Consider the following 23773-nt stretch of genomic DNA (forward strand, 5'->3'; position numbering starts at 1 on the left):
CCATGTTGATAGATTCATAGTCATTTAAAAAACTGCATTTCTATCTACTATCAACAGTTAGAAAACAAAAATGTCAAGAAAAACAATTTCCAATAGCATCAAAAACGATAAAAATTTAAACGATGCAAATTAGTATAACTAAAAATGTCCAAGACCTCTGAACAAAATTATTACTCCCAAAATTCTATACAGAGTTCCCAGTGAATGGAGATAGATCATGTTTTATATAGGAAGCCTTAGTATTCGTTTTTTTTTTTTTTTGGTAGAGACAGAGTCTCACTTTATGGCCCTCGGGTAGAGTGCCATGGCATCACACAGCTCACAGCAACCTCCAACTCCTGGGCCTAAGCGATTCTCTTGCCTCAACCTCCCAAGCAGCTGGGACTACAGGCGCCCGCCACAACACCCAGCTATTTTTTGGTTGCAGTTCAGCCGGGGCCGGGTTTGAACCCGCCACCCTCAGTATATGGGGCCGGCACCTTACTGACTGAGCCACAGGTGCCGCCCCCTAGTATTCTTAAATGTCCATTTTCCCTAAACTGATCTTTTTGTTTGTTGTTTATTTTGAGACAGAGTCTCACTTTGTCACCCTTGGTAAAGTGCCGTGGTGTCATAGCTCACAGCAACCTCAAACTCTTGGGCTTAAGTGATTCTCTAGCCTCAGCCTCCTGAGTAACTGGGTCTGCACGCGCCCGCCACAACACCTGGCTATTTTTAGAAATGAGGTCTTGCTCTGGCTCAGGCTGGTCTTGAACCTATGAGCTCAAGCAATCCACCCACCCCGGCCCCCCAGAGTGCTAAAAGTATAGGCATGAGCCACCATGTCCGGCGACTCCTAAACTGATCTATATGCTCAATGGAATCCCAATCAAAATTGCAGAAGGAAAAATGTTTTTTTAGGGATTATGTGTATAAATCAGCAAACCAATTCTAAAATACATTTCAAAAAGTGAAGAGACGATATAGCCAAGACAAATGTGAAGGACAAAACATGAAGATACACGTTTAAAGATCAGCAGATCTGTTAGAAAGCTCCTTCAATCAAAGCACTGTGGCCCTGGAGCAGGGTTGGAAGACCATAGGCAGTACACAGAACTTGACCACACATAGACAGATGCCTGACTTATGATCTGGGTAACACTGCAGAACAATGGGGAGGACAATCTTTGCAATCACCCATCAAGGCCAACTGAATATCCATATAGGGAAAAATCCAAGCATGTTAACCCCTACCTCACACCATATACCAGTTCCAGGAGGACTATAGATTTAGCCACAAAAGAAAACAGAAAACTTCTAGAAGCTAACACAGTAGAAAATTCTCCTGAACCTGTGTACCAAAATTTCTTAAAGTAGCCATTAATGAAAGATTGATATATTGAAGTACACTAACATAAAAACTTCTAATAAGTATGAACCTTCCATCTAAAATGTTACCCCGGCTCAGAGCCTGTGGCTCAAGTGGCTAAGGTGCCAGCCACATACACCTGAGCTGGTGGGTTCGAATCCAGCCCCAGGCCTGCCAAACAACAATGACGGCTACAACCAAAAAATAGCTGGGCATTGTGATGGGTGCCTGTAGTCCCAGCTACTTGGGAGGCTGAGGCAAGAGAATTGCTTGAGCTCAGGAGTTAGAGGTTGCTGTGAGCTGTGATGCCACTCCACCCACTCCACCCAGGGTGACAGCTTGAGGCTCTTTTTGTCTCAAAGAAAAAAATAAAAATAAAAATAAATAAAATAAAATGGTACCCTACCAGGTGCAGTGGCTCACACCTATAATCCCAGCATTCTGCGAGGGCGAGGCAGGTGTATTCCTTGAGCTCAGGAGTTCAAGATCAGCCTGAGCAAGAGACCCTGTCTCTACTAAAAACAGCTGGGTGTTGTGATAGTGCCTGTAATCCCAGCTACTTGGGAGGCTGAGGCAAGAGACTGGCTTGAGCCAAGACTGTGAGTTTGCTGTAAGCTATGACACCACAGCACTCTACCATGGGAGACAGAGTGAGACAAAAAAAAAAAAAAAAAAAACGTTGGGGCGGCGCCTGTGGCTCAGTCAGTAAGGCGCCAGCCCCATATACCGAGGGTGGTGGGTTCAAACCCGGCCCCGGCCAAACTGCAACCAAAAAATAGCCGGGCGTTGTGGTGGGCGCCTGTAGTCCCAGCCACTCAGGAGAATCGCCTAAGCCTAGGAGTTGGAGGTTGCTGTGAGCTGTGTGAGGCCACGGCACTCTACCCGAGGGCCATAAAGTGAGACTCTGTCTCTACAAAAAAAAAAAAAAAAGCAACGTTGCAACTCAGCACCCATAGCACAATATACAGCATCAGCCACATACACCAGGGCTGGTGGGTTCAAACCCAGCCTGGGCCCACTAAAGAACAATGACAACTGCAACAAGAAACAGCCCGGAATTGTAGCGGACACCTGCAGTCCCAGCAACTTGGGAGGCTGAGGCAAGAGAATCGCTTGAGCCCAAGAGTTCGAGGTTTCTATGAGCTGTGACACCATGGCACTCTACCGAGGGCAATGGCTTGAGATTGTCTAAAAAAAATAAATCCCCTTCCCCATAAAAAGAACAACTGTTCATCAAATCACACCATTAAGAAAGTGAAAAGAGTGGCAAGGGGAGAAGATATTGGTCCAAGGGTACAAAGTTTCAATCACACAGGATGAATAAGTTCTGGAGCATGAGGAGTATAGGTAACAATACTGTTCCGTACATTTGACATTTGCTAAAAGAACAGATCTTAAATGTTCTAACCACAAAGAAATGATCTGTATGCAAGGGGATGGATATGTTAATTAGCTTGATTTAACCATTTCACAACACATACAAACTTCAAAACGTCACACTGTACACCATAAACATGTAAGATTTTTGTTTTTCAGCTATACCTTAATAAAACTGAGGGAAACGTGAAAAGGTGACCATATAGGGGAGAATCCATATATAAAGCACCTAACAAAACATGTTGTATCCAGACTATATAAAGAATGACAAATCAACAGGGAAGAGAAGAGCAGAAGTCTGCGAGTGAACTTCACAGAGGCAACACCTAGAAGGGTGATCACACAGAAAGAAAGCTGTCAAGGAACCATCAACCAGACCACAAGGAAACACCAGCCAATAAATCACCATGATGTGGGCGGCACCTGTGGCACAGTGGGTAGGGCGCCATATACGGAGGGTGAAAGGTTGAAACCCAGCCCAGCCAGCTAAAACAGCAATGGAAATTGCAACAAAAAATAGCCAGGCATTGTGGCAGGCGCCTGTAGTCCCAGCTACTCAGGAGGCTGAGGCAAGATAATTATCTAAGCCCAAGAACTGAAGGTTGCTGTGAGCTATGGCATTCTACCAAGGGCGACAAAGTGAGACTCTGTCTCTAAGAAAAAATAAATAAATAAATAAAATAAATCACAATGACGTGTCCACCCTCAGGATGCCCCCCCTCCACTCCAAAAGAAAGTGACAAAGGCTGGTGAGGACATGGGAAATGGAAAGCTCCCTCACTTCGGGTGGGAATGCAAATCATGACAGGCACTACGAAGTTCGTAACCACCAGTGCACAAGGGCACGCAGCCAGAGCTGCCCTGCAAGTAGGAGCTGAAATCCTGGAGTAACTGATGCCCATCAACAGTAGATTGGGTGAGTAAGATCAATCATGATGGGGAATGCTACACCACAGTGAAACCTGAGCACTGCGATCCCGGGTTCCTGCAGGGATGCAGGTCACAGTGAAACCTGAGCACTGAGGTCACAGGCTTCTGCAGGGATGAAGGTCATAGTGAAACCTGAGCACTGCGGTCACGGGCTCCTGCAGGGATGCAGGTCATAGTGAAACCTAAGTACTGCGGTCACGGGCTCCTACAGGGATGCAGGTCACAGTGAAACCTGAACACTGCAGTCACGGGTTCCTGCAGGGATGCGGGTGATAGTGAAACCTGAGCACTGTGGTCACGGGCTCCTGCAGGGATGCGGGTGATACTGAAACCTGAACACTGCGGTCACGGGCTCCTACAGGGATGCGGGTCACCGTGAAACCTGAGCACTGCGGTCACGGGCTCCTGCAGGGATGCAGGTCACAGTGAAACCTGAGCACTGCGGTCACAGGCTCCTGCAGGGATGAAGGTCATAGTGAAACCTGAGCACTGCGGTCATGGGCTCCTGCAGTGATGCGGGTGATAGTGAAACCTCAGCCCTGTGGTCACAGGCTCCTGCAGGGATGCAGGTCATAGTGACACCTGAGCACTGTGGTCACGGGCTCCTGCAGGGATGCAGGTCACAGTGAAACCTGAGCATTGCGGTCACGGGCTCCTGCAGGGATGAAGGTCATAGTGAAACCTGAGCACTGCGGTCACGGGCTCCTGCAGGGATGCAGGTCATAGTGAAACCTGAGCACTGTGGTCACGGGCTCCTGCAGGGATGCAGGTCACAGTGAAACCTGAGCACTGCGGTTATGGGCTCCTGCAGGTATGCAGGTGATAGTGAAACCTGAGCACTGCGGTCACGGGCTCCTGCAGGGATGCGGGTGATAGTGAAACCTGAGCACTGCGGTCACGGGCTCCTGCAGGGATGCGGGTCACAGTGAAACCTGAGCACTGCAGTCACGGGCTCCTACAGGGATGCAGGTCACAGTGAAACCTGAGCACTGCGGTCACGGGTTCCTGCAGGGATGCCGGTCACAGTGAAACCTGAGCACTGCGGTCACGGGCTTCTATGGGATGCAATTCACAAACAAGAGGCTGGGTTGAGAGCAGCCAGATGCGAGAGAGCACATAGGCAAATGGCACAATTCCAGGCAGAGAAATTCAACCCCTGCAAACTAGCAAGGGGAGGTAGAGAGAGATAGATAAGCATCATTCTTGCAGATGCGAAGATGAGCAGACTTCCAACCTGCCTTCAACCTCGGTGTCTCCTGAGAGGTGCTGTGGTCATACTGGGGTTTACTTCCTAAAAGTTCAAACTGCACATATGTCAGTAAAAAGCTCACGTGAAACAATGTTAACTCACCTTGAAGTACTTGTCAATTTTGGATAAGTTTATTCTCTTCTTGGCATCTAGTTTGTAGATGTTACTGACACTCCCATCCATCAGGTACAGACCAAATCCCATTACCTGAAAAGCCACAACAGGGTGCAGTAAAGCTCAGAGTTGAAGATTTAAGTCCCAGTAGTACTTACGCTGGTACAACGGACAACTCTGTAAACACAATTTAAAATGCATCACCAAGAGATATTTTTAGTCTGCTTTTCTGGTGCTTCAAACACATTCCTTTGTTCTTCACTGAAATCTGGTTCTTGTTCCTAACTAAACAGTGTTAAAAAAGGATGGAAGGGTGGTTGGGCTTTGAGGCCAGTCACTACAAGCTGAGGCAGCATACCCTGCACTTGCCTAACCCGAGTAGCAGGGCTGTTCTAGAACTTCACTGCAATGTGCAGCCACACCTAAGTATACACTTCAGTGTATGTGAGCTGCAAACTCGTGATGTAGTGTGGTCATGTGCCTGTCACTGCGCTCCGCAAGGGACTACACCGGGGTTCCCACAGCCAGCACAGATGTATTTCCACCATCACCAGGGGATCTATGGACAGTACCACCGCAGCCCTGACTGCCTCCCGGGTCCCCAAAGGCCACCTGCGTGGAGGAGGAGAGCACAGCAAAAAGAACAGTTATTGCCTTCTCATCTACCCCATGAGAAATGAGGTGAAAACTTCCCCAATTTGGAAAAGAATAATAATATGATGACAAAAGTCTACCTTTTTTTGGAGACAGTCTTACTCTGTCACCCTGGGTAGCATGCCATGCTAGTTCACAGCAATCTCAAACTCTTGGGCTCAAGTGATCTTCCTGCCTCAACCTCCTGAGTAGCTGAGACTACAAGTGCACACCACAACATCCAGCTCGTTTTTCTATTCTTAGTAGAGTTAGGGTCTCACTCTGGCTCAGGCTGGTCTTGAACTCCTGAGTTCATGCAATCCACCTGCCACAGCCTCCCAGACACTCACAGGACATGCCCAAAACCTGCAGTGCAGGCTGTGTGTGGGAGTGAGGTGCTGTCCACACAGTGCAACCCCTGATCCCACAGCAAGGCTGTCCCAGGCACAGGCACTGCTGCCTCCCTGCACACGCACTTTGAGGAGCATGTGTTTCTCACTCGGCGTCAAGTACATCCTGTTCTCGTAGTAATCCACACACAGATTCACGATGTCAGCCAGGAGCTCTTCATAGCCAGAAATCACCTCGAGCTGCTGCTGCAGAGACTGGAATACAGAACGAGACCTGTGTCACAGTGCAGCGCCCAGCCTGCAGCCCGCCTATCAACCCAAGCCTGAGAGCGTGAGCCCTTACTTGTGTGATCTTGTTGTGGTTAGCCAGAAACATGGACAGATTCTGCGATTCCTGGATGGACTGTGGATCCGCCATTTTACGTAAAAACTGAGCAGCCCTTGGAAAGCAAAAAGAGTTAGATGCCAAACACATCTAGCGCTACTTAAAAAAGTAAATAAATAAAAAGGCTCGGGGAAATCAGGGTCCCCTTCCTTCCTCCACAGTATCTGTAGAGATGCAGCTCTCGAAGGGCGGGTGTGACTGCTGGAGTGTCTCTGGCCCTGGACTCTGGGTCAGTCTTTTGCCAACTTAGATGTGTCTGACGCAGCTCCAGACAGCTCACTGCCCTGCTGGCCGTAACTGATGAACTTGCTCAGTGGAATGCTGCACACTGGCCTCTCAACTGTGCCAGCAGACACACCTCATCCACAGGCTACCGCCTCCTCTGTGACTACTAGAGCCCCACAGGGAAGACAGTCCTCGATGTGAAGCCTCTTTGCTTGGAGCTGTCTGGGTCACACTTCCCCACAAGGAACATGTGTCCCTGGTCACACTGCCACAGGGACCACTGGTACCAGAGTTGTGAGGCAGAGTCTCAGCTCTACCACTACTTTGCACAAAAGGACATGTACAGAGAGGCCCGACCACACCACAAGGTATAAGCTATGCTGAAGGTGCAGGTGAGGACTTTGCACACCTAGGGCCAACCCCAAGAAAGTTCAATGGCAACTGTCCACATAAGGATACGTCTCTGCAACCTAGAATCCTGGGGATTTAATTAAAGATCAGAGAAAAGTTTCCATGTCAGAGACTGACAACCTCTGTAACATTCTTTCTTAGGAATAAGCCCCAAATTTTCACTGAGCAGTAGTGTACCTTGTCTCCCCTACAGCTAGCTGTGGCCATGTGACCAAGGGCTAGATCATAAGATACAATCCAAAACAATGAAAAGTACTTGAAAATTTACTTATAAGGAACAGCCCTTCTTTTTCCCTTCTTGCCTGCTGACTGGAATGAAGAAATGATGCTGGAGCTCAAGCAGCCATTTTGGACCATGAGGCAACACATGGCAGAGTAGAGTAGGAAGACAACATGGGTCTTAGGTCCTAAAGACACCATAGAACACGCTCATCAGCTCAGGCTACCTAATTCAGGACTTTTTTCAGGTGAGCAAAAAATACACTTCAGCCTTCTTTTATTTATTTATTTATTTTTTTAATTTCAGAATACTACATGGGTACAAACATTTTGGTTACGTGCATTACTTTTGTACGCTTTGAGTCAAAAGTTGTGTGTTTATCCCCCAGATAGTGTGCACTGTACCTGTGGGGTGTGAATGTACCTATTCCCTCCCGACCCCTCCCCAAATACTTGATTTCCAATGAATTTTACTACCATGTGTACACATCTGTGTTCCTCATTTAGTTCCAATTTAAGAGTAAATGTAGTGTTTGTTTTTCCATTGTTGATATTGCACTTAAGAAAACAGTCTCCAATTCCATGCAGGTTGTTACAAAAGGTATTAGTTCATTTTTTTTTTTTTTATGGCTGAGTAGTACTTCATGGTATACACATACTACATTTTCTTTTTTGTTTTTACAGTCTCACTTTGTTACCCTTGGTAGAGTGCTGTGATGTCATAGCTCACAGCAACCTCAGACTCTTGGGCTCAAGTGATTCTCTTGCCTCAGCCTCCCAAGTAGATGAGACCACAGGCACTTGCCACAACACCTGGCTATTTTTAGAGATGGGGTCTCACTCTTGCTTAGGCTGGTCTCGAACTCCTAAACTCAGGCAATCTACCTGCCTTGGCCTCCCAGAGTGCTGGGATTACAGGCGTGAGCCACCGTGCTGGCATATACCACATTTCATTAATCCATTCCTGTATTGATAAGTGCTTGGGTTGTTTCCACATCTTTGCAACTGTGAATTGCACTGCTATAAACACCTGAGCGCAGGCATCTTTTTAATAAAATGTCTTTTTGTCCTTTGGGTAAATACCCAGTAGTGGAACTGCTGGATTAAATGGCAGGTCGACTTTCAATTCTTTGACATATCCTCATATGTCATAGATTGTACTAGTTTGCAGTCCTTCCAACAATGTAGAAGTGTTCCTTTCTCTCCACATCCATGCCAGCATCCACTGTGTTGGGACTTTTAGATTCAAATCACTCTCACTAGAGTTACGTGACATCTCATGGCGATTTTGATTTGCACTATCCTGATGATTAGAGATATTGATCATTTTTCATGTTTATTGGCCCTGAGTCTATCTTCTTTTGAAAAGCTTCTGTTCAGGGCAGCGCCTGTGGCTCAAGGAGTAGGGCGCTGATCCCATATGCCGGAGGTGGCGGGTTCAAACCCAGCCCCGGGCCAAAAAAAAAAAAGAAAAGCTTCTGTTCATGTCTTTTGCAAACTTTTTAATAGGGTTGTTTGATGTCTTCTTGCTGATTTGCTCCAGTTCTTTGCAGATTCTGGTTATTAGTGCTTTATCAGACATATAGCATGCTAATATTTTCTTCCATTCTGATCGTTTCCTTGGCTGGGCAGAAGCTTTTTTAATGTAATTAGGTCTCATCTATTTATTTTTGTTCTCGTTATTATTACCTTTGATGTCTTTGTCATAAATTCATCGCCTAGGTCCATTTATGAGTTTTTCCAGCCTCTTCTAGAATTCTCATAGTTTCATACCTTAGGTTTAAGTCTTTCATCCACCATGAATTCATTTTTGTGAATGTTGGGGGGGTGCACATCCTGCTTCAGTCTTTTAAACGTGGCTTTTTCATTTTCCCAGCATCATTTGTTGAATAGGGATTCTTTCCCTCATTGGATGTTTTGTCTATTTTGTCAAAGATCAAACAGCAATTTGAGGATGGTTGTGAGAGGTAGAGAGGTCAACTTCTCAGCAGGGCACCCTGCCTCAATTCAGGGGTATCCAGGGGGAAGCACCCAGATGCATGATCCCAGGGGGCTCATTAAGACTAGGAGATGAAACAGCCTGGAGGTGCCTGGACATGACAGATTATATCTGTGCACCCGCCAAGAGTCAACAGGTGGGGCGGGACTGAAGCTGAGCTGCATGCTTTGCAGTCCAGATCTTCAGTTAAATTAGAGAACCTGGCTTACTTTCTCTGTGGGGATAGAACTGGTTTTCCCCTTCCCCTTTCTAAAAAGGCTAATTTGCTAGCAGCCCCTTACCTTTTTACCCAGCCTCTCTCTCTAGCCAATCTTTACCTAGCCAGTCTTCCTGGAGACTTGGAATTCTTTTAACTCTATGTTTTGCCATATTTGCATTTTGCATGTGTGCTTGTTAGAAATCAATAAAAGCCTTCTGAGGAAGCCAGAAAATTGCTGCCCTGTTCCAGTCTGCCGCTGGGCCTGAGATAATGTTCATCTTTCTCCAGGTATTCTCAGACTCTACGTCTTAAACTCATATAGATTATCATTTTCTCCAGTGCCATTTTCCCTGTCAGCTCTCAACCTGAGTAGGGTCCATGTGCCACAACTTCGACACATGGTTTTGTATCCGTCCTGATGCACTGGTCTCTGTCTCTGCCCTTGTGCCAGTACCGTGCTGTCTGAGTCACTATGGCCTTATAGAATAGCTTGAAATCTGGTAAAGTAATGCCTCCCAATTTGTTCTTTTTACTTAAGGTTGCAAGGTCTTTCAAGGTTTCACAGAGGAAGCATAAAATTATTTTTTCTGGATATGCAAAAAATGACATGGGTATTTTAATGGGTATTGCAATGAATCTATAAAACACTTTGGATGTGGACATGTTAACAATGTTGATTATCCCAATCCATGAGTATAATGTTTTTCCATTTGTTTACATCTACTGTGATTTCCTTCCTAAGTGTTTTGTAGTTTTCCCTGTAAAGCTCTTTCCCCTCCTTGGTTAAATACATTCGTAGGTACCCTGTTTCCCCGAAAATAAGACATCCTCCGAAAATAAGACCTACTTACAGGTAAGATAAGGTGTCCCCTGAAAACAAGACCTAGTGCATTTTGGGAGCACACCTTAAAATAAGACACTGTCTTATTTTGGGGAAACATGGTATTTTATTTTCTTTGTTGCTATTACAAAAGGTATTCAGTCTTGCTTTGATTCTCAGCTTAACTATGCTGGTGTAAAGGCATGCTACTGATTTGTGGACATTGACTTTGTAACTGAGACTTTGATGAATTTATTTATCAATTCCAGGAGTGCCTTGGTGGAATCTTTGGGGGTTTCTATATATAAGATCTTATCTTCAGCAAGAGTGATAGTTTGACTTTTCTCCCTATTTAGATAACCTTAATTTCTATCCCTTGCCTGACTGCTCTGCCTAGAACTTCCAGGATTATACTGAACAGAAGTAGTGACAGTGTGCAACCTTGTCTGGTTCCAGTTCTACTAAGCAGGAATGCTTTCAATTATTCCCCATTCAATAGCATGTTGGCTGTGGGTTTGTCATGTATGGCTATGATATTGAGGTATGTTCCACCAATGTCTGTACTGTTAAGAGTCTAATCAGGAAAGGGTGCTGAATTTTGTCAAATGCCTTTTCTGTGTCTATCAAGAGAATCATGTGTAGTCTTTGCTTTTGCTTTTATTTGTGTGATGAATATAGGTCTGTGTATGTCAAATCATTTATCTCTGGGATAAAGCCCACTTGACTATGGTGAACTTTTTTTTTTTTTTTTTGAGATAGAGTTTTACTTTGTTGCCCTCGGTATAGGGCTATGGCGTCATACCTCACAGCAACCTCAAACTCTTGGGCTCAAGTAATTCTCTTGCCTCAGTCTCCCAAGTAGCTGGGACTACAGGTGCCCAGAAAAAGGCCTGGCTATTTTTAGAGATAGGGCCTAGCTCTTGATCAGGCTAGTCTCGAACCTGTGAGCTCAGACAATCCACCCACCTTGGCCTCCCAAGTGCTAGAATTATAGGTGTGAGCCACCAAGCCCAGCCTACATGGTCGATTTTTTTTTTTTTTTAATGTCCAGCTGAATTCATTTTGCTAGGATGTTATTAAGACTTTTTACATCATATTGGCGGTACCTGTGGCTCAAGGAGTAGGGCACTGGCTCCATATACTGGAGGTGGCGGGTTCAAACCCAGCCTGGCCAAAAACTGCAAAAAAAAAGACTTTTTACATCTATTCATATCAGATATTGGTCAGTAGTTTTCTTTTTGGTTGAGCCCTTTCCTGGCTTTGGTATCAAGATGATATTGGCTTCATAGAACTAGGGAGGGTTCCCTCCTTCTCTATGTTAATGAAATAATTTCTTCCATATAGGTACCACTATATACTGTCTCGGTACAGTAGATTCTTTGTGGATCTGGTTAAATTTGGCTATGAAACCATTTGGTTTAGTATTTTTTTAGGAGGGAGATTTTCTATTGCTGCTTCAATTTTGTTACATGATATTGGTCTTTTGGGGAGCTCTATTTCTTCCTAATTAAGCCTAGGGAAGTTGTGTGTTTCCAGCATTTGTCTATTTCCTCAACAATTTCAACTTTGCATGCATAGAGATTTTCATAGTATTCCAAGATGATATTTTGTATTTGCAGGGTATCAGTTGTAATATCACCTTTTTCATGTCTAATCAAGCTTATTAAGATTCTTTCTTTCCTGTTCTCTGGTTAATCAAGTGGGAGGCCTTTCAATTTTAGTGATCTTTTCAAAGAACCTACTTTTTGGGTCAGTGCCCATAGCATAGTGGTTATGGTGCCAGCCACATACACTAAGACTGGCAGGTTCGAACCCAGCTTGGGCCAGCTAAAAAACAACAATGACAACCACAACAGCAAAAAAATAGCTGGGTGTTGTGGTAGGCGCCTATAGTCCCAGCTACTAGAGAGGCTGAGGCAAGAGAATTGCTTAAGCCCAAGAGTTTGAGGTTGCCATGAGCTGTGATGCCACAGCTCTCTACCCAGGGCAACAAAGTGAGACTGTCTCAAAAAAAACAAAAAACAAACCAAAAAACCCTACTTTTTCTTTCATTAATCTTCTATACAACTCTTTTGCTACTGGTTTCATTTAGCTCTGTTCAGACATTAGGTATTTCTTTTCTTCTGCCAGGTTTGGGATTGGTTTGCTCTTTCTTTTCCAATTCCTTGAGATTATTAGGTTGGTGATTTATGATCTTTTTGTCTTTTGGATGTAGACATTTAAGGCTATGAATTTTCCTCTTATGACTGCTTTTGTTGAATCCCACAGACTTTGATAATTTACATCCTTTGTCATTTATTTTGAACAATCTTCTGATTTCCATCTTAATTTCCTCCTTGACGTAACATTCAGCAGTAGGTTGTTCAGTTTCTACAACTTTATGTAGAAATGAGTGTTTCTGTTAGAATTGAGTTCTAGTTTTACTCCATTGTGGTCTGAGAAAAACACATGGTATAATTTTTATTTTTTAAAATTTGTTGAGGTATTTTGTACCCTAGGATGTTATCACTCTTAGGGAATATTCCAGGAACTGATGAAAAGAACGTATATAAAATGGTTTTTAGTAGAATATTCTGTAAATATCTTTTAGCCCCATTTGTTCTAAAATTCTGTTTAAGTCCACGGTTTCTTCACTTATTTTCTGCTTGGAGGATCTTTCTTTGTCTCTCACTGGCATGAAGTCCCTGGATATTATAGTGCAGCTGTTTATCATTTTGTTCAGATCAGGTAGGATCTGCTTTGTGAATCTGGGTGCACATGTGTTACATTCATATTGAGGATTTTTTTTTTTTGTAGAGACAGAGTCTCACTTTATCGCCCTTGATAGAGTGCCATGGCATCACACAGCTCACAGCAACCTCCAACTCCTGGGCTGAAGCAATTCTCTTGCCTCAGCCTCCCAAGTAGCTGGGACTATAGGCGCCCACCACAACGCCCAGCTATTTTTTGGTTTGCAGTTCAGCTGGGGCCGGGTTTGAACCTGCCACCCTCGGTATATGGGGCCGGCGCCTTACCGACTGAGCCACAGGTGCTGCCCCATATTGAGGATTTTTAATGTCTTTTTATTAAATCGTTTCCTTTACCATTTTATAATGAGCATTTTGTCTTTCTTTACTTTTGCTGATTTGAAGTATATGTTGTCAGATAGGAGGATGGCTATAATAGCTTTCATTTGCTTTTCATTTAAATGGAATATTGTTTTCCATCCCTTCATCTTGAGTCTGAATGAGTCCTTGTGGGTTAGATGCGATTCCTGGAGACAACAGATACTTGGCATGTATTTTGGCATGTATTTTGTCCATTCAGCCAGCATATTTCTGGAGTGGGCTATTCAAGCCATTCACATTTATTGAAATATTTGATAAGTGTGGTGGATGTGGATTTTTACTCATCCTGTTGCTTCGTTTTACCACTTGAGCCGCTGTGGTGTCTAGGCTCTCACCTTTAGCCTTTGAGTAATTTTATACTGGTGGGTGTTTACTATGTTGTCCAGTGTATACTACCGATTCTGAATACTCATGGCAGGGCAGGTCTGGTCTCGACAAATTCCCTTAGTGTTTGCTTGCCTTGGAACATCTTTATTTCTCCCTCACATAAGAAACTTAGTTTCACAGGATACCAAATTCTAGGCTGGCCATTATTCTGTTTGAGAAGGAGAATGGGATCCCCAATCCCTTTGGGTTTGTAAGGTCTCAGTTGAGAAGTCTGCAGTAGGCTGATGGGTTTTCCTTTGTAAGTTATCATTGCTTTCACAATGTGGTTCATAGGCGTTTCTCTTTTATGTTAACTTTGAGTGAGTCTGATGACATCTGAGTCTGATGACGTCTGTGGTGATTGCCTCTTGGACTCTCAGGAGTCCACTGTGCTGCTAGCAGCTGGATGTCCAAATTTCTACCAAGACTTGGAGAGTTTTCCTGATGCACTCACTCAAATAGATTTTCCAGCCCTTGTGTATTTTCTTCACCCTCAGGAATGCCTATGATTCTTGTATTAGGCATCCTTACATAACCCCATATGCCTTGTAAGCTTTGTTTGTTCCTCTTCTTTCTCTGTTCTTTCTCTTTGACTAACTGAATTCAAACATGTTTTCTAGCTCTGAGATTCTTCTGCCTGATCTGGTCTATTCTTAAGGTCTTTACTGTGTTATATATTATCCTCTGTTTTTTTTTTTTTTTTGTAGAGACAGAGTCTCACTGTACCGCCCTCGGGTAGAGTGCCATGGCGTCACACGGCTCACAGCAACCTCTAACTCTTGGGCTTACGTGATTCTCTTGCCTCAGCCTCCCGAGCAGCTGGGACTACAGGCACGCGCCACAATGCCCGGCTATTTTTCTGTTGCAGTTTGGCCGGGGCTGGGTCCAAATCTACCACCCTTGGCATATGGGGCCGGCGCCCTACTCACTGAGCCATAGGCGCCGCCCTGTTTTTTTTTTTTTTTTGCAGTTTTTGGATGGGGCCAGGTTTGAACCCACCACCTCTGTTATATAGGGCCACAACCCTACTCCTTTGAGCCACAGGTGCCGCCTCCCTCCTCCCCATTTTTTTTTTAGACAGAGTCTCAAGCTGTCGCCCTGGGTAGAGTGCCATGGCGTCACAACTCACAGCAACCTCCAACTCTTGGACTTAAGCGATTCTCTTCCCTGCCACAATGCCAGGCTATTTTCTTCTTTTTTTTTTTTTTGGTTGTAGTTGTCATTGTTTGGCGGGTCCAAGCTAGATTTGAACCCGCCAGTTCTGGTGTATGTGGCTAGCATTCTAGCCGCTTGAGCTACAGGCACTGAGCCATAATCATTTGATTTCTATAGTGAATCTTTCATTCATCTCCTACATTGTTTTGTGACTTTTTTGTGTAGGGTTTCTCTTTTCTCTTGTATTTCATAGAGTTTCTTTTTTTTTTTTTTTGTAGAGACAGAGTCTCACTTTATGGCCCTCGGTAGAGTGCCGTGGCCTCACACAGCTCACAGCAACCTCCAACTCCTGGGCTTAAGCCATTCTCTTGCCTCAGCCTCCCGAGTAGCTGGGACTACAGGCGGCCGCTACAACGCCCGGCTATTTTTTGGTTGCAGTTTGGCCGGGGCCGGGTTTGAACCCGCCACCCTTGGTATATGGGGCCGGCGCCCTACCGACTGAGCCACAGGCGCCGCCCTTCATAGAGTTTCTTAACAATCCACCTTCAAAATTCTTTATCAGTCATTTCAATATTCTCATTTAGGTTAGTTTCCATTGGTATAGAATTATTGTTTTCTTTTAAGGATGACCTTTCACTCTGATTTTTCATGCATCTGGAGAAGTTTTGCTGATCCATTCTCATTTGGAGCAGATTTTGCTCATTTTTGGATTTTCTTTTTAAAAGTGCAATCTTTTTTAAAACAAATTATACATAGTTAAAGTTAATATTAACTTATATGGTAACATGTCATTCCCTTCCCAATGTTCCCTTCCCTTTAAAACTTCTTCACTTTACTGCTGGGAGCAGGGGATGTGGAGACTCAGGTGAACTCCAGAGATCTCTCTCTAGTTCTGAAGATCTAGGCTTCTATGCAGAGCCTAATTTCAGATGGTGAAGGGAACATTGTGTTTATTTCACATGAATAAATAAGGCTCACAGTTCTGGGCAACTGGGCTTGACTTCAACCACCACCCCATCAAAAATCATTTTGGTGTCACATTCCAAGTTAATTTCATCATAAAGATATAGCAACAGGTATATGATTTAAGATGCAACATAACTAGTGCATACTTAAATGCAAAGTCTCTTCTAATTTAATTTTAGAGCTAAGATTTCTTGCTTTGCAGAGGAGAAAGAAATTAGCATCTCATTCCAGCAAAACACATCTTTTTTTCAACAGTGCCAAGCACAGACTTAGTAAAGAAAGTCTGTTAAAAGACAGCACATTTTGTATCACCCACCGCCTGCCTCTTCCTGGCCACCAACTGCCCCCACAGTGTTCCAGAAGAAACATACTGAGCCATGACTGCCTTTCCAACCCTCCTGCCACCCTCTTCTCCAGAAATTCTCTACATTCAAAAAGAAAACTGTCATGGAGGAGAGCCACCTGGAGGAGCTGAGAGCTAAAAGTGGCCCCAAGAGAACCCCTGATGGTCCAAGGACCATATCTGCAAACCATTGCTCTGGTGCCCATGTGCCAGGGCTCCTCATTGGTGCAGGACCAGCACAGAGGGTTGCAGAGCCCAGCTGCCCCCTTGTCAAGATGCTCCCTGAGACAAACGCCTGTGTTTCATGAGCAGGGCCTGCCTGTCGTGTGCATCCATCTGCCCAAGGGTGTTGAGCACCCAGAAGTCCTCCATAAACACCTGCACATGACCAGAAGACCCAGAGTCTACTCTAGCTTTGTAAAACCACAACATGCACTTAAACTGCTGGCTACCCCATACCATATACCTAGGAGTATGCACTCACATAGCCTTGAGACTAAAAAGAAGGTGCTGCCAACCAGGAGTGAGGATTTCTGCACACAATGGATGTACACCTGCTACATGCAAGGCCTGGCACTGACCTGGGCACTCTCTGCAAGATCCATGGTGTGCACAAAGTTGGAGCTCACCTCTTATATGCTGAGTGGTCATTCTTCACACTGCACTTCATGTTCTTCAGCTCATCCAGCACAGCAAACATGTTGATGAATTTGCCCAGTGTGATGAGATAGGCTTCCGACACAAAGTCCTTCCTCCTCTCAGCATGGCACAGGCGTCTCACCTCCCCACAGAAACGCTCGATAGCATTTCTCTGAGCAGAGGAATGGGGAAGGCAGAAAAGATGCTGATCAGTAGGGGGTAACTCTATATTCTGACTTCAAGCCCAGTGTCTAGATTCACTGTTACTTGTTGATAAAATATCAACCCAATGAGGATCTGGGGCCGAGTCTCCACAACTCAGGGAAAGGGTTTCCCTTCTATAAAGCAGACCCTATATGCCTTTGCTCTGTAGCAAAATAACTTTATTTTGTAATTTACCATCTATTTCCCTAAGTAGGAAAATTTTGTTGATTATTCCATCAGTTACTGAACAAAATGTTCCCAAAAAATACCAATAAAAATTAGGTGTTGTAAATTTCAGATGTGAAAAAAAGGAGGGGTTTCTTCTTACTAACTTTCAAAACATAACAAAAACACAAAAACTCATCTCCTAGTCAATTCTATCTTCTCCCTTTGCTAAAGGAAATTATAATGAAAATCTTTAGAGTACTTCTTTAAAGTACTTCTTTAAAATCCCAGCAAGTCCCACTTTTTGCCTAACCCAAGGGCCAGGAGGCCAAAGCCAGGGTGGGGACCACCAGGAAGGGCTGTCAGAACAAAGCTGAGAGAAAGACAGTACCTGAAAAACCAGATGAATTGAAAGTACAAATTGGCAGAAAGTCAAAATGTTGCACTTGGAAGGGACAGAAAGCAGGCTTCATGAAGGAAATAGAGAAGTGAAACACAAAAGAAGTTTTTACTCTGAAAGGGCAGTAAAGCTTTAGACTGTCAAAAAGGCTGTAGTTCCCTTTTGTCTCAGAAACTGCTATGGCAGCTTTAATTTACACGCACTTTGTTCCATGAGTGTGAGTCATGGTGACAGGATGGGTGGGAACATGTTGGCATCCCACTCTTTTGCCCTAAAGCACTCAGATTATTTTGCTGTCTTACCTGGAAATACATAAAATTCATCAGTTTTGTGACCTCAGGCTCCAGGACCTCCACGGTTTTCTCATAGATTTCCACTCTATTAGGCTGCTCGTTACATTTCACCTAGGAATAATGTGAAAAGAGTGACATAAGAGACTCTCACCCCAACAGAAGCCGGGCCACTAGAGCTCAGGTCTCGGATAGAAGCTAGGCTGCTAGATCTGGGGTCCCAAACAGCTGGGCCACAATAAACTAGGGGGGACAGGAGCCTGGCCTGGCAGAAACAAACGGGACTGGACAGGGCATAGAGCATTAGGTGGGGCCTGGAAGGATGGGGACAGTAGTCAGGGCACCTGTGGGATGGCCCGGGAGCAGCTCCTCCACGTGTATAACATGACAGCATACTCCTGGCCTTCCTCCAGCATCTCGTTCTACAACAAAACACAGGGCAAGTCAAAGGCAGGCAGGGAAATAGGTATGAAGAGGGAGATGTTCAACTACTAAGATCTAGGCAAAGCTCCGTAAACTGTCCTGACTCTCTCTTTGATGGACAGAAAAGCACTAAGGACTGCACGCCAAGGACAGCTGCTAAGAAGACAGTGACGCAGAGAGCGGGGGTGAGGCTGTAACAACCACCTGAAACACCTCAGGATTTCTGCAGGCTGGAGGGGTGTCAGGGACTTGCACCATCTCAGATGAGCTGCTGGCCCTTGGCGCCACCCAGCCCTGAACACACTGGAGACAGAGACCCTTCCAGTGCAGCTGTGCACACAGAGGGTACTCAGCAGTCTCTTCACGGAGTGACACAGGTCTCCTGGTTCCTAGAGAAGGCTCAGCAGCAGGGCACCCTAGGAGCATGGGAGGAAAAGCTAGACACATTCCCACAGCACTCTAGGTCCACGAGAAGAAGATTCTCATCTTTGCATAAAACTGCTTTTCCGGCGGCACCTGTGGCTCAAAGGAGTAGGGTGCCGGCCCCATATGCCGGAGGTGCTGGGTTCAAACCCAGCCCCGGCCAAAAACTACAAAAAAAAACTCAAAAAACTGCTTTTCTGGGCGGTGCCTGTGGCTCAAGGAGTAGGGCGCCGGTCCCATATGCCAGAGGTGGCGGGTTCAAACCTAGCCCCGGCCAAAATTCAAAAAAAAAAAACTGCTTTTCTGCTCTATTCTTTTTTTTGCATTGCTTCCTTTATCCTTTAAAATGTTAACTATAATCTGAATTAAAATGCTCACAACCTTTGACCCTACAACTTCACGTCTTCAATATGTATTATAGAAAGATAGTCACCACAGCCTTTTTTTAATAGCCAAAAGGGGAAACCATGTAACAAAACTTAAAATTGTGGATATTCACAAAATGGATTATATAGTTATTAAAGATTACTTTCTCTAGTACATTTTCATGATGTGAAAATGTGCATGAAATCATTAAAATATGTAACAATGCAATTCATTTATAAAATCTAAATCCCAGGCTCAGTGCCCGTAGTTCAGTGGTTAGGGCACCAGCCACATACACCTAGGCTGGTGGGTTCGAACCCAGCCTGGGCCTGCTAAACAACAACAACAACAACAACAACAACAAAAATAGCCGGGTATTGTGGCGGGTGCCTATAGTCCCAGCTAGCTGGGTGGCTGAGGCCACCAGATTCTTAAGAGAATCACTTAAGCCTAAGAGTTTGAGGTTGCTGTGAGTTGTGATGCCACGGCATTCTATCGAGGGTGACAAAGTGAAACTCTGTCTCAAAAAATAAAATCTAAATCCCACATGGGTGTACACAGGTATGTGTAAGTGTGGATTTGGAGAGGGTGTGTGTGCTAACAGGAATGGGATGCCCTAGAAATAATGACAAACATCTCTAGGCCATGGACATTGAATCTTCAGAAAGCATGTATTATTTTTATAATAAGGAAAACAAAGACTTTTTTTTTTTTTGAGACAGAGTCTTACTGTGTTGCCCTCAGTAGAGTGGTGTATCATCACAGCTCACAGCAACCTCAAATTCTATGGGCTTAAGCGATTCTCTTGCGTCAGCCTCCCAAGTAGTTGGGACTACTTAGTTATTTTCTTGTTGTAGTTATCATTGCTGTTTAGCAGGCCTGGGTTCGAACCTGTCAGCCCCAATGTATATGGCCAGCACCCTAACCACTGACTATGGGGACTGAGCCAACAAAGACTTTCTTAAAAATATAATGCATCTCATTCATTTTCCTCTCTTTTTCCTCCCCGTATAGTTTTGCAGTATAAAACAAAAAAAGTATGCACCTGCCACTCAAATATGTCATTCCCCCAGAAAGAAACAGAGACAGACAGGATTACCATGCTGGAATGGACGGTTGCTTGTTCAATGTATCTTGCAATGCCGGTGACAAATGCATTTCTGTCTTCAAAGTTAGTGTTGAAATTTGGCTGAAAGGAAGAGAAAAACAATCATGGAGAGGTCAGAGCCCAGGCTGTGTCCCCCACAGCCACTGGGACACCCACCTGGTAGAGCAGTGAAGATGGTGGGGGCTCAATGCAGGGCTGCTGGTCAGGCAAGGGCAGCTCCTCCAGGAGATCCACATTGGACAATGCATCCTCCAGAGTGACCTGGGCCGCCATCCTGGGCTAGAGCAAAACACAAAGCCACTTGTTCTGTGAGGAAGCGAGTGCGGGGTACCTGATTAACCTCATGAGGTGGCTTCGGGGTCTAGGTGCTGGGGATGGCTGACATGGGGATGGCCAGGCCTCTGGAGTTTATACCTCTCCCAGGGCACATGGGCCAGAAGCCCTGTGCAGACCCTCCTTCCTCCACGCCCACTGGGGACAGGCTATCCTGGCCTCCAGAGCACTACAGTGCAGGGGACCTGGGCCACCGCATGTGCTATGTCTTCCTGCCACTCTCTTATCTTGGGTTGCTGGTGCTGAGGGTCAGAAACCTCTTCAATACGACATTTGCCCAGCATAGCCTCGGAGGAATGCTGCAATGCACCCCTGGGTGCAGCAGCCTCACAAATGGTTCTTCCAAACACACCAAGGACCGAGATGGAAACGAGGAGAGCCTTGTCCCCCAAACTCACGGTCTAGCTGCACAGATAGGCAGAGGTTACAAGGACCATGGGCAGCCCACAGGGACCCCCACCACAAAGGCATGGTGCACACTTCCCGCTACTGCACTATGGGAAAGCCTAACAATCTGAAGCTCCCAAAATGAGTACAGAAGAGAGAAAGTTAGCAAAACACTAACAAACAAAAGCAAGATGTAAAGATGAACCAAATGGAAATTTTAAAATTAAAAGACAACACTGAAATGTTAAAATGAAAAAAAAAAAAAAATTCCCTCCATGATGTCAAGAGCACAGAACCCATGAGTTTGAAAGCAGCAACATAAATTACCTAACCTGAATGCCAGAGAGACAAAGAACTGAAGAAACTGCAAAGGCCTAAAATTCACCACCTCCAAGCACAAGAGAAAGTGAGCAGTGGTGAAAAATAGCTGAAAAAAGACTAAAAGCTTTCCAAGTTGGGAAAGACTTCTGTTTATAGATTTAAGAAGCTCTGTGGATCCCAAACATATAAACTCCAAGAAATCCACACCCAGACATATCAAAGTCAAACTGTTGAACACGAAAGATAAGGAAAAAAAAAAATCTTGAAACACCTATAGTCCCAGCTACCCGGGAGGCTGAGACAAGAGAATCGCCTAAGCCCAAGAGCTGGAGGTTGTTGTGAGCTGTGACGCCACGTCACCCTACCGAGGGTGACGAAATGAGACTTTGTCTCTTAAAAAAAAAAAAAAAATCTCGAAACAGCCAGAGAAAAGTAACAGAGCATCAACAGCTACGGGAATGCCTATAGACTCCTCAGAGGCACGCAGGACAGCACTCCATGAGTCTGGAAAAGAAGCAGCCTCGTGCCTAGGAACCTATACGGATTCCTAGGCACGAGGGTGCTAGGAATCCTGTGGGAAGGAATCCTGGTGACCCTGACTGGAGAGCAGCCACTTTGGGGGAGACAACCGGAGAAGAAATGACTCCCTCTGGGAACCCCCTCCTACATTCAACCCACTGATAAGGGATCATAAAACCCTGTTAAAACTGTGAGAGCTGAGCTGGCTCCTGGTCAGGCTCCACTTTGCTCTTTCTCTCCTCTCCCTGCTAATAAAGCCGTCCCAATTCCTGAACTGGCATCCTCTCCTTACAAACCCTCCTACCCTGACGCTCCCCCTGCTCCCCTCAGAGGCATCAATATACCCTCCACAAGTGGAGGTGAAATATCGACATTCTCAGATGAGGAAGAATTGAGAGGATGCACCGAGATCAGTCTAAGGAAAGTTCTGCAGACAGAAGGGAAGGTACAGAGGAAGCTGAAGACGTGAATCACAAAGCAGAAGCAGGAAAGGGGTAAATACCCAGTGCACAGAACCAGACTCTCTCCTCTGCAACTCTTTTAAAGAATCGTCTAGTAGCTTTCACAAGATGGCACAGACGGTGAAGAAGGAAGCTCCTGCCCCTCCCAAAGCCAAAACCAAAGGGAAGGCACTGAAGGCCAAGAAGGCCGTGCTCAAGGCATCCACAGACACAGAAAAAAGACCTGTACATCACCCACCTTCCCGCGGCCTAAGACTGATGCTCCGGAGGCAGCCCAAATGTCCTGGGAAGAGCATCCCAGGAGAAACAAGGTTGGCCACTGTGCCATCATCAAGTTCCCCAGACCCCTGAGACTGCCATGAAGAAGACAGAAGACGACAACACACTCACGTTCATTGTGGATGTCAAAGCCAACAAGCACCAGATCAGACAAGCTGTGAAGAGGCTCTATGACACTGATGTGGCCACGGTCACCACCCTGGTCAGGCCTGATGGTGAGAAGAAGGCATGTGTTCGATTGGCTCCTGCTTTGGATGTTGCCAACAGAATTGGGATCAGCTAAACCAAGTCCAGGCCGGGCCCAGTGGCTCACCTCTATAAATTCCAGCACTCTGGGAGGCCAAGGCAGGTGGACTGCCCTGAGCTCACAGGTTCAAGACCAGCCTGAGCCAGAGCGAGATCCAGTCTCTAAAAACAGCCAGGCAGCTCAGCACCTGTGGCTCAAGCTGCTAAGGCGCCAGCCACATACACCTGAGCTGGGGGGTTCAAATCCAGCCCGGGCCCGCCAAACAACAATGATGGCTGCAACCAAAAAATAGACAGGCGCTGTGGCAGGTGCCTGGAGTCCCAGCTACCTGGGAGGCGAAGACAGGAGAATCGCTTGAGCCCAGGAGTTGGAGGTTTCTGTGAGCTTTGATGTCACAGCACTCTACCCAAGGCAACAGCTTGAGGCTCTGTCTCAAAAAAAAAAAAAAAAAAAAAAAAATTAAAAAAAATATAGACAGGCACTGTGACGTCAGGGCACTGTAGTCCCAGCTACTCAGGAGGCTGAGGCAAGAGAATTGCTTGAGCCTAAGAGTTTGAGGTTGCTGTGAGTGGTGACACCACAGCACTCTACCCAGGGTGGTGATAAAGTGAGACTCTGTCACAAAAAAAAAAGAAAGAAAAATAAATAAAAAAACAAACCAAGTCAGCTGGCTAATTCTAAATATGTAACTTTTCACCATAAAAAAAAAAAAAAAAAAAAAGAGGGGCGGCGCCTGTGGCTCAATGGGTAGTGTGCTGGCCCCATATACCAAGGATAGTGGGTTCAAATCCGGGCCCAGCCAAACCGCAACAAAAAAATAGCCAGGCATTGTGGCGGGTGCCTGTAGTCCAGCTACTCGGGAAGCTGAGGCAAAAGAACTGCCTATGCCCAAGAGTTGGAGCTTGCTGTGAGCTATGACACCATGGCACTCTACCGAGGGTGACAAAGTAAGACTCTGTCTCTAAAAAAAAAATAAAATAAAATAACATGTGAAGGAGTTTTCAGTGTATAG

General features: G+C 45.3%; 1 protein-coding gene across 1 annotated transcript in view; it reads right to left on the reverse strand.

Moving 5' to 3' along the window:
* Positions 1–23773, reverse strand: part of CYFIP1 (cytoplasmic FMR1 interacting protein 1) — a 139247-nt gene that overhangs the window by 69886 nt on the left and 45588 nt on the right. Inside the window, 8 exon segments of the mRNA XM_053582044.1 lie at positions 5007–5111; positions 6128–6256; positions 6345–6441; positions 16826–17007; positions 17907–18008; positions 18239–18316; positions 20206–20295; positions 20371–20493. Of these exon segments, the coding sequence (XP_053438019.1) occupies positions 5007–5111; positions 6128–6256; positions 6345–6441; positions 16826–17007; positions 17907–18008; positions 18239–18316; positions 20206–20295; positions 20371–20487 (900 nt within the window). The 5' untranslated portion in view covers positions 20488–20493.

Source organism: Nycticebus coucang, chromosome 2 (assembly GCF_027406575.1).
Source record: "Nycticebus coucang isolate mNycCou1 chromosome 2, mNycCou1.pri, whole genome shotgun sequence".
Lineage (NCBI taxonomy): Eukaryota > Metazoa > Chordata > Mammalia > Primates > Lorisidae > Nycticebus > Nycticebus coucang.